At 43.1% G+C, this 11955-nt stretch overlaps 1 protein-coding gene across 3 annotated transcripts in view; it reads right to left on the bottom strand.

Annotated features, from left to right (window-relative positions):
• Positions 1 to 11955, bottom strand: part of LOC122540216 (claudin-16-like) — a 34698-nt gene that overhangs the window by 1202 nt on the left and 21541 nt on the right. For all 3 annotated transcript variants that reach the window (XM_043675604.1, XM_043675603.1, XM_043675602.1), the window contains 2 exons: positions 2667 to 2831; positions 1077 to 1268 (listed from right to left, as the gene is read on the bottom strand). In XM_043675604.1, coding sequence (XP_043531539.1) covers positions 1077 to 1268; positions 2667 to 2831 — 357 coding nt within the window. The remainder of the gene's footprint in view (positions 1 to 1076; positions 1269 to 2666; positions 2832 to 11955) is intronic.

Below are 11955 nucleotides of genomic sequence, written 5' to 3' on the forward strand. Positions count from 1 at the left end.
ACAAGTCTGTATCCCTGACTGTAATCCAATGACAACGAGTGTAGATTTTTTTTAATCCAACTGTTCAAATGTGTTATAACACACATCTGGAGCAAAGCGAGATTTGAACCTTCTGAGCCAGTGATAGAGATATAAACACTGCACCACAGGAGATTGCCCTGACTGTGGCTGTAAACTGTGAGTGTGTCTGCAGGTGTACGTGTGTAAAGCATCTGACTGGCTCTTTTTAAATAGCCTGTTGACAGTTATTGTCGCTGGTTGTCCCATGAGGAAAGGTTGGACAGGCTGGGCTTGTTTCCACTGGAGTCTTAAAGAGCAAGAGGTGACTCAGTTGAAGTTCATAAGATCCTGGATTGTCATGTTTCCTCTAATGGGTGAATCCCCAGAACTAGGGAAAATTGTATTAAAATTCACCCTTTTGAGGATAGAAAGAGGAGTATTTCTTTTCTGTCACGGAGATGTGTGTCTTTGGAACTCTCTGCCGTAGGAGCAGGATTCTTTCAATGTTATTAAGGTAGAGATAGCTAGATTCTTGTTAGGCAGGGAAATCACTGTTTATTGTGGGAACTGTTGGGAATGTGAAATCTGTAACACAACTCAGGTAAGCCATGATCTTAAATAATGGTGAAGCAAGTTTCAACAACAAAACACTCTGCTCCTGGCCCTAACTTGAATCCCTACAGTGCAGAAACAGCCCATTCAGCCCATTGATTCCACACAGACCCTCTGAATAGCATCCACCCAGACCCACCCTCTTATCATATCCCTGTAACACTGCATTTCCCATGGCTAATCCACCTAGCCCGCACATCTTTGGACTGACAGAGGAAACCCACACATACACAGGGAGAATGTGCAAACTCCATACAGACAGTTGCCCAAGGGTGGAATCAAATTCAGATCTCTGGCACTATGAGGCAGCGGGGCTAACCACTAAGGCACCATGCCACCCAGAGCAAATGCTAACACGTGGGGAATGTCTCAAAGATGAGTGGTGCTTGAAGAATAAGACTCAGCGCTCTCAACAAAGAAAGAGGGAACATTAACGTGGACATGGTACATTTGGTTCAGCTTACCTCTGAAAAGATAAAGGCAACAGGTTAACATGATAGAAGCCAAGAAGCAGCCTGTTGACCCAGCCATTCCCAACCAGCAAGACCAACCGAATTCATACTGGATTCCTAAAAAGACATTCTGCAGTACCAGTGTCGCTCTCTCCACATACACATCCACGGCATACCACACAGAACCGATCATTCCTGGAATTCCTGCAGATAGACAATAACCATGTCAGTACAGTATATCCCATCTGATTGAGGGCTTACCAATGACAAGAGGCAGTTTTTGGATGATAAGAACCCCATGTTTCCACTCCACAATCTTCCACTGCCCGACCAGGTGGAATTCTAACTGTGTGCCTCATTGTCTTTACATTAACAACCACATTTTCTTTTCATAACCAATAATCTGTCTTCTTACGACAACTGGGTACATCTTTCCACCTGCTGTTTCTTCAATGGTGATCTTGACCACCCTCAACACTGACAGAATCTTAACAAGCTTAAAAAACATCAGGAAGGGCTCTTTTGGTGCAGTGATAGTGTCCCTCCCTTTGAGCTTGTTGATCAAGGTTCAAACTTCAATTGCTCCAGAGGTGCATAATAATATCTCTGAACAGGCTAATTAAGAAAGTAGCTGGAAACTGAAAATGCCAACCATGACATTTTTAAAAATTGGCTTTGAGGAAACTAAGTTATAACAATGGAAATTCATTTTAAGGTCTTACTCCAAAGCCTGATCATTAGATGGACAAGTTTCAAGTCAACCAAACTGCTCCTCTCTATCTAATTGGTTTATCTTGCTGTTGATGCTTGTACAATAAATCAAAGGGTAATTTATGTCACCACATCAATTGTTTTGGCTGTTACATAAAAATTCTCCCAATGTCTTTTTCAGGTAATAAAATGTATATATAAGCTATTTCCAACAACTTCTTTCTCTATCTCCCCAAATTGGTGTCTTCTGATGGATTATAATCCTGACAATTTGGCCATAAAACCATTCTGACTCCTATCAGGAAAACTTAAACTTTCGGATTAATGTTACTTTAATGCATCAATCATAAAAGCCAGGCTTGTAAGCCATTACACTATTTGACAATTGAGGTAAAGGTACCATAGTCTTACCAAGGCTGCACTCTCATTACAGAAAGGCATCCTGTGGTAGTTTAATTTGAAGGTCACCACACCTCACGCAAGGGGAGAGGTCGAGAGATCTTCATGGTAACCTCAACTAGTTCAGGAATTGAACCCACATTGCTACCATCCTCCTGCACTGCATCAAGCCAGCATCCAAGCTAACTGAAGCCCCAGTTGTCAATTGAGGACATAGCGACAAAATTTAATGCTGTCTTTAACAAATGTCTACAGTGTGCAGGAGGGATAGAAACCAAAACTGACTGCTGTTACCACTCACTATCTAGAATAGTTGCATACCTATAACCTAAAGCCAGCTCACCAAACGTAGACAGCAACAATACAACTTCCTCACCTGTACTGCACATTCCTGCCCAGACCAGCTACACTCTGGGAGATTACTCTACAATTATACGATCGAACACCTTTAAAAAAATATGTTATTAAACCAGTCAAATGAATCAGACTTACCTCCTATTCCAAAAATGAATCCTGCCATGTAACAGATCCTTAATTTGATCTGAGGTTCGTCTCTTAGAATCTTCACACAGTCCAATCCAAACATTAATATAATAAGTGCAAAGCCTGCCAGAATGTCTGCTGTAATCATTAACGCTCGAGTGAGCACTATCTTTACTGTAGGAAAGGGAGGAGATAAAGAAAGAAATATACTATGTTAGTAATCACAAATGTCTCAAGAAAAGCAGACGCAGGTGGGCTTGTTCATAGAAGAGCCATACAAACAACTGTGGGTGTTATTCCACAGCAGCGTCTTGCACGTTCTTAACAGAGTCCTGTCTCCTGGCTACAGATAACTTTCCCTTTCTTTTCACTCATTCTCAGCATGTGGTGGCATTGTCAACATTTATTGCCCATCCTTATTTTGCCTGAAAAGGAGCGATGGCATTTCCTTTAGGTACATGTCCTGGTTCGGTACAGCTAAGGGTTTTGCTAGCTCACTTCTAGGGACAGGTAAGGGTGAGTTAGGTCAGTGATAGTTTGGAATCACTTATGGTCCAGTTTCCTTTTCGAAAGAACAGAGGTGAAGTGTCATGACAACAGATCAGAATGCCAAAGTACTTACGGACGTACTGAACTTTCCATGCCAACATGGAGTCTTTAAAAGTTAAAAAATAGTGGAGGGTGGAGCGGATAGGTGGGGGTAATGGTGATAGGTCGGAGTGGAGGGTGGAGCGGATAGGTGGGAGGGAAGTGTTAAGTGTGAGAAGGCCACAGCTTTAGAGCTGCCGTTAAACACCTCTACACTACAGGTAATAGAGAAACAATTCTCTCTGGCTCTGGGTGCTGCCACTTTTGAAAGGAACCAGATCAAGAAATGTGCAAACTATCTGCAAATAAGCCAAGGATCTCAAAATGGATGTTCAATGACCAGCATTAATGCTATGAGTGCTATCCACGGTAACAATCATAATGTCCCACTATCTATACTTCATAAATAACACTGAGACTGAGCCATATAGCTTTTCTAAACCTATTTTTGGGCACATGTCTTCTTTCTAAACTGCGTTTATGTTTGTTGCATTATGATTTTATCTCACATTTAGTCATTAATAAACACACTCTTTTGTTAACACAAGATGGCCATGTTAAATCGGTTCCTTTTAAAATATAAATTAATGCGGTCTAGGAGGGTGTGTTGGTGACAATAACGATGTGATCTTTCTAAATGAACCTTGTTGCAATTATCTAAGAGAGGCAGTGAATGAAGACGGGAAGTCACTTTACCTCTCCTCAGCCAGGAGTTTAACCATTAGGGGTATCCCATTTGGAATTGTAATCATTTCAGAATCCTTGTCTGGGGTCTGGTCATAATCTGATTTGATTTGATTTGATTTATTATTGACACTTGTACCTCAGTACAGTGAAAAGTTTTATTTTGTGTGCAGTTCAGGCATATCATAACAAATAAAGATCGTAGAGTGACTGAACAGAGCGAGGAATACAAATTTACAGCTCCAGAGAAAGTGCACAAAAAGCAAGATCAACACTAGATTTGAAATTTGAGAGATCCATTCAGCAGTCTAATAACAGCGGGGAAGAAGCTGTTCTTGAACCTGGTATGTGTGTTTAAGCTTTTGTATCTTCTGCCAGTGGAAGAAATTAGAATAGGTTATAACCAAGGTGGAAGAGGTCTTTGATGATGTTGGCTGTCTTTCAAAGGCAGCAAAAAGCATAGATGGAGTCCATGGATGGATGATTGGCGTGTGTGATGGACTGGGCTGTGTTCACAACTGTCTCCAGTTTCATCTGGTCCGGGGCAGAGCAGTTGCCGTACCAGGCTGTGATGCATCCGTACAGAATGCTTTCTATGGTGCATCTGTAAACGTCGGTGAGAGTCCTTATGGACGTGCCAAACAACAAAGTGCCCACGTCCAGAACCCACAGACAAAAATAAATCATTAAAGTTGGTAAATTTTAATTTAGAAGAATTATTAAAATGGGAATCTGCATGAGACTTTCCACTGGTACAGTGCAGAAATTCCCAGTGCATTTTTAACTAAATTAGAGAAAGCTACTTTTGAAGATATGGGAGTTCTGTACTTTGAACAGTGAAAAAAAATCCAACAAAGTACTTGGAATTATAATTCTACTCAAAAAGCAGGGAAACCCCAATTTTAAAAGAGATGGCTGATGGTATACATGTGGAAACAGATAAACCAGATGGAGTAGTGATGGAGGGATCAAAATAGTAGCGGCAGAAATTAGAATTTCAAGAAAAAGAGAAGGAACGAAAAAGAAAGAGAAAAGGAGAAGAGAGAGATAAATAAGAACAATAAGAAAGAGCAAGGAGAGAGAATTTCTGGAAAGGGAATTTGAACTAAAACAGCTCGAACTGAGGAGTAGGAATCTTAATGAAATCCGGATTTAGTTCCTAAGTTTAAGGAGCCAGCAACAGGAGCCTTCCTTTTATGAATGGAAGGACAGGCTCAAGGGCCTATTCCTGCTCCTATTTCTTATGGTCTTATCCCTTCCAATCAGCTGGCTAGTCTAACATTGTTCCTTATTGCTGCAGCATAAACCTCACAAAGATTATTCCCTCTTGCCCAAGGCAAGAGATCCTGCTAACAAGCCAATAAGAAATAGCTGTCTAAGCAGGTACCAGTACTGGAGGAGTACCATTTGAAATTCTGTCTCCTCAGGAAAGGGCCTGACCAGACAAAGCTGGAAGTTGAAAGGCTAAAGCATTTTCTTTTGACCAATGGGTGTGGACATTTACAACAGAAAGGACTTGTGTGAAATAAGTCTCCCTCAGGAGTTCAAAGACTCCATTCCCTTCAATAAACCTGGAGTGCAGGTTCATAGTTCCTTGAAAGTGGAGTTGCTGATAGACAGGATAGTGAAGAAGGTGTTTGGTATGCTTAGCTTTATTGGTCGGTGTGTTGAGTATAGGAGTTGGGAGGTCATGTTGTGGCTATACAGGACATTGGTTAGGCCACTTTTGGAATATTGTGTGAAATTCTGGTCTCCCTCCTATAGTAAGGATGTTGTGAAACTTGAAAGGGTTTAGAAAAGATGTACAAGGATGTTGCCAGGGTTGGGCGGTTTGAGCTTTAGCGAGAGGCTTAATAGTATGGGGCTATTTTCCCTGGAGCATCCGAGGCAGTGGGATGACCTTATAGAGGTTTACAAAATCACGAGGGGCATGGATAGGGTAAATAGACAAGGTCTTTTTCCCAGGGTGGGGGAGTACAAAACTAGAAGACATAGGTTTAAGGTGAGAGGGGAATGATTCAAAACAAATGATGTGATCTGTATTGACTTCATTAAGGCACTCGACAAGCTTCCTCATGGGAGACTGGTTAGCAAGGTTAGATCTCATGGAATACAGGGAGAACTAGCTAGTTGGATACAGAATTGGCTCAAAGGTAGAAGACAGAGGTTGTGGTGGAGAGTTGCTTTTCAGTCTGGAGGCCTGTGACCAGTGGAGTGCCACAAGGATCGGTGCTGGGTCCACTACTTTTCATCATTGATATAAATGATTTGGATGTGAATATGGGAGGTATGGTAAGTAAGTTTGCAGATGACACCAAAATTGGAGATGTAATGGACAGCAAAGAAGGTTACCTCAGACTGCAATGGAATTTTGATCAGATGGGCCAATAGGCCAAGCAGTGACAAATGGAGTTTAATTTAGATAAATATGAGATGCTGCATTTTAGAAATGCAAATCAGAGCAGGACTTATACCCTTAATAGTAGGTCCTGGGGAGTGTTGCTGAATAAACAGACCTTGGAGTGTAGGTTCAGAGTTCGTTGAAAGTGGAGTCACAGGTAGATAAGATAGTGAAGAAGGCGATTGGTATGCTTTCTTTTATTGGTTAGTGTATTGAGTAAAATCAGAGCAGGACTTATATCCTTAATAGTAAGTCCTGGGGAGTGTTGCTGAATAAACAGACCTTGGAGTGTCGGTTCAGAGTTCGTTGAAAGTGGAGTCACAGGTAGATAAGATAGTGAAGAAGGCGATTGGTATGCTTTCTTTTATTGGTTAGTGTATTGAGTACAGGCGTTGGGAGGTCATGTTGTGGCTGAAAAGTTATTGGTTAGGTCATTCTTGGAATACTGTGTGCAGTTCTGGTCTGCCTGCTATCAGAAGGGTGTTGTGAAACTTGAAAGGGTTCAGAAAATATTTTTTTAGATTTTTTTTAGATTACTTACAGTGTGGAAACAGGCCCTTCGGCCCAACAGGTGCATACCGACCCGCTGAAGTGCAACCCACCCATACCCCTTCACTTAACACTGTGGGCAATTTAGCATGGCCAATTCACCTGACCTGCACATCTTTGGACTGTGGGAGGAAACCGGAGTGCCCAGAGGAAACCCACGCAGTGTTTACAAGGATGTTGCCAGGGTTGGGCGGTTTGAGCTATAGGGAGAGGCTGAATAGGCTGGGGCTATTTTCCCTGCAGCATCGGAGGCTGAGAGCTGAACTTATAGAGGTTTATAAAATCAAGAAGGGCATGAATAGGGTAAATAGACAAGGTCTTTTCCCCAGTATAGGGGAGTCCAAAACTAGAGGGCATTGGTTTAAGGTGAGAAGGGAAAGATTTAGAAGGGACCTAATGGCAACATTTTCACACAGAGGGTGGTGCGTGTATAGAATGAGCTGCCACAGGAAGTGGTGGAGACTGGACAATTACGATATTTAACAGGCATCTGGGTGGGTACTTGAATAGGATGAGTTTAGAGGGATATGGGCCAAATGGGACTAGATTTATTTTGGATGTCTGATTGGTATGTATGAGTTGGACCGAAGCATCTGTTTCCTTGGTGTGTATCTCTGTGACTGTATGACCATAAATGTGGGGATGTGATTATACAGCTGAGACCCCAGATCAGGGGAAAATGCAATGGCTGTGTCAACAGCACAAAGTAATATCACTGCTGAACAAGTCGGGACCCTGATCTAGAGGCTGAGGGTGGCAGTGGGGTTGAATTGGAGGGACACAGGGGTGAGGCACAGATTGAACTTCCCCCATTACCTGGCTCAGCTATCCAGCAATAGCAGCAAAAGTGGACTCTTAATGCACTGAAAAGACTAAAGAAGGCTGCTGACTGAACTGAAGGTTTTTAGGTGGTAATCAGCCAGGCTGCATCACCCTGGGTCTACGTGGTGTGGATGGGAAAGAGGCCGGTCCCATAGGGCAACATTACTATAGGCGAGACCCTGAGAAGCTGATCCATATTTAGGAGGAGATTAACCTATTGTCCGAGGATGCATGGATAGGGGCCTGCAGCAGTAGGTGGAGTTCCCCAGCTCCTTCTGCCCAAGCCAGCTGGTTCCACATGGCTGTGCATTGTCAACTGGAAAGTCAATACAGTGTCCAGAGCTGACACCCATTATTATACCGACTGGCTGATTGCACTGATTGGATGGATAAAGCAACCTACACATCAAGAGAGATTTACTCAAGAACTGCTGGCACATTCCCTTTACTGCCCATGGAAGGAAATTTCTGCTTTCATTAACTCTGGACAGGTTATCCCAGTGTCAAGTCAAACCATTTGGATTTGAAATGGCACATCCACCTTTCAAAAGCTGCTGGTCCAGACAGTGACAGGTTTAGCTAATAGTTTAATGTACGTAGCTGAATTGCCAGTGCACAGCAGTACCTGCAAAACTCACTTGGAGCAACTGCAAGAGCTGGACAGGGTGAGTCCAGGATGAGTACGTCACAGGACTGTGCTGGGTAAAGCACTGCTCCCTATTCCCACAACGATATAGGAATTCATGAAGATGCTGGAAAAGTGCGTGGATTCTCCTGAATGTTCACCCCAAACCTCAGCAAAAGTAGTACGGACTGAAAAATTCCAATTAGTTTTGAATAACTAGAGACTATTTTAAGAAGTGAGATGGGCTCGGAGATCCAACCTTAACCAAACATTTAAAGTAGCCATTTACACAAGGGACATGATGCTAAGGGCTGTCTCACTTTAGGAAGACAAGTCTAGAATGGAGAGATTTAAAGGCATTTCTACACAAAAAAAAATCAGGTTTGGTGCTCCACAGTGGAGAAGGAAACATTTGATATATTGCTGGCTGACAACCATTTTGAGATTTATCTTCAATATTGGTGTAGGAGACCAGAGTCTAAACTGACTACAGCCCATTAACGTTTGTGAGCAATATTAAGAGCCAGGATTCCAGATTATTTCACTGATGCTTATTCCTTCCCACCAAAACATTACCCACATTGATTGTAATTGCAGACAACCTGTCCAAAATCTAAAGAGCTCTCTTAGAACTGAAAGGATAAATGGCCAAGAGAAAGAGAATAAATGTGTATGTGTGAGCATGCTTTATATATTTAAGTACTTTTCATCCTTTGAAATGAAATGTGAAAGGATCTCATTTTATTCATCCTGCCAGGAGTAATGCAATGATAACACCCCAGAACCCCAGAGTACTAATGGACATGCTGAAATTTTAATTCTGACATCTATTTTTTTAAAAAGGGATTAGCTACAGCCAAAAGATAACTGCAGGTGTAAATTCACAGCGACTGTCTGGTCAAATCCTTCATGAATCCATTGAATGTCACACTTGTGCCAATTCAGGGAAATTTCAAACAGAAAGCCTAACAAGGAGGAGATACAAGAGGCTGATTATCATCTCCCCTCTCCTGCAGACAGGTTAACACTTTACCCTTCCAGGGATATACAAAAAAGCAGAGTTACAAAGTCAACTGCAAGTCAGGTCAGTGTGTTAGTGCTGAAAATGTGTTGCTGGAAAAGCGCAGCAGGTCAGGCAGCATCCAAGGAGGAGGAGAATCGATGTTTCGGGCATGAGCCCTTCTTCAGGCTGTCAACTGCAAGTCAGGCTCCTTGGATGTTGCCTGACATGCTGCACTTTTCCAGCAACACATTTTCAGCTCTGATCTCCAGCATCTGCAGTCCTCACTTTCTCCTCAGTGTGTTAGTGGCCTGACACACTAATACGGTGACTTTTGTGTTATAAAGGTCACAACTTCCAAACAGCAATTAGACACCCAGACATTGCAGGTAAAAGAGGTAAAACGCTCTTACTCATGTTGAGTGGCAGCTACGATTGAAAGGAGCCCGGGCAAAATTATTTAAGTCGACCTGTAAATGAGCCAAGGACCTTAAGTCAATTTTCAACAATGAATATCAATGCTGCCAGTACCATTCAATGTAACAGCTCTAATGTTCTATTAGGCAAAAGTGAGGACTGCAAATGCTGGAGATCAGAGACAAGATTAGAGTGGTGCTGGAAAAGCACAGCAGGTCAGGCAGCATCTGGGCGGCACGGTGGCACAGTGGTTAGCGCTGCTGCCTCACAGTTCGGCGGGTCGGTGTGGACTTGTTGGGCCGAAGGGCCTGTTTCCACACCGTAAGTAATATAATCTAATCTGAGGAGCAGGAAAATCGATGTTTCGGGCAGGATCCCTTCATCAGGAATGTTCTATTGTCTACTCTTCACAAGGACTCAGAAACTGATCTGTGTATCTTTTTTGGACTTTGGTCCTTATTATTTCTGTTTGCATTTACTTAGCTCACCCTTTTGTTAACTCAGGAAAAAAATCTGCCTAAATTGTCTCCTTTTAAAACATCAATTCACTTGGTCTGAGAGAAATGTGAACACAAGGGAAGGGGTATTTTCAAAATAAATCTTGTTGTGACCAACCGAGGAATAAAGAAGGAAAGCCAATTCATCTCTTCTCATCTGGGATCTTAACAAATTGGAATGTCCTGTCAGGAACCATAGTAGATTGAGGAACCTCACCTAAGGATTGTAATTAACATCTCTGTGTAAAGAAGTACAGGTTGGTAGCTTTGGCACACCTTCACCTCTAAGTCTGGAGGTTCTTTATTTAGGCCCACTTCCAGAGGCCTGAGTATACACTATGGGCAGACAGTTCAGTGCCGTACTGAGAGTGTGCTACATTAGAAGTTAAATCTCTCCTAGAGCCTCATAAGGTCCCCATGCTATTTTTCAAAGAAGAGTGGGGAGGTCTCCCAGTATTCTAGCAATAATTAAGGACTAATAGTTTGGAGTTGTCTGAACTTCATTGCCAATAAATCCTACCCATCTTTTGGCTCCAACTGTTGTTAAAACCCTCATCAAGCCCAGACGTTAGCAGGCCTGAGAGAGTTCTTGAAGTTGACATTGGATTCTGGTGCCCAGGAAGAGAATACATCATCCTGGGCTTTAATTCTTTCGAATTGTTCATTGGTTAAGCAGCTCACTTAACATTCTAATGTGTGGGGGGATCCAAGATGGCAGCGACCCAGCAAGTCTGAGTCTATAGTGCTCTTCCCAAGACTTGGGTAAAGTGGGTCACCCACACCCACCACACTCACCAAATCATTCATAATAGCTGTTTAATTTAATTAGTTGCTTAGTATTACATTTAAACAGTCTAATATTTAGTAAAAATGACCAAAGGGAAGGGACCCCGCAGCTCTCAGCAAGCAGGACCCCCTCCCCCACCCTCTCCAGCTGCAGCTGAGGCTTCCGCAGCTGCCCCGGGGGACTTACCTACAGTGACAAGCCTTGTGGACATGATCTCCAAGCTGGATGCGAAGATCGATGCTTTTATCAAGGAGTCCCGAAATCGATGGGACTCACTCTCGGCCGCACTGCAGAAGCATGACCGAGACATTAAGGAGATCGAGCGCCGAGTCGGAGGGGCGGAGTTAAAGGCCACGACCTCCGAAACTACAGCACAATCGGCCATGGATCAGGTCCGGACTCTCGAACAGTGAGTCCAGACCTTAGAGAATCACATTGATGACCTCAATAATCGAGGTCGTCGTTTGCTGGGCCTTCCCGAACGGGAAGAGGAAGGCCAGCTTACAGCGTTCCTCCAGCAGTGGCTGCCACAGCTTTTAAATCTGGAAGCTGGATCAGGGCAGGTAAGGGTAGAATGGGCCTACCGGGTCGCAATACACAGGCCCGGCTCGAACCAGTGTCCACACCCGGTCCTGTTCCGGCTGCAGAGCTATAGGGAGAGGCAGACACTCGTAGAAGCTTCTAGAAATCTTGGAAAAGACCCCCAAGCTATGATCTATAAAGGATCCAAGATCATGTTATTCCAGGACTCTTCCCCAGTTCTGGTCCGAAAAAGAAAGGCATTCGACGAGGCGAAGAAGCGTTTAAGGGACTTAAATATTCAGTACTCCTTACGCTACCCAGCGACTCTACGCTTTAACCATGAAGGATCCGTGTATAACTTCGGATCACCAGAAAAGGCTAAGGAATTCTTGGACTCTCTTAAATA

The sequence above is a fragment of the Chiloscyllium plagiosum genome, chromosome 34, assembly GCF_004010195.1.
Source record: "Chiloscyllium plagiosum isolate BGI_BamShark_2017 chromosome 34, ASM401019v2, whole genome shotgun sequence".
In the NCBI taxonomy this organism is placed as follows: Eukaryota; Metazoa; Chordata; class Chondrichthyes; order Orectolobiformes; family Hemiscylliidae; genus Chiloscyllium; species Chiloscyllium plagiosum.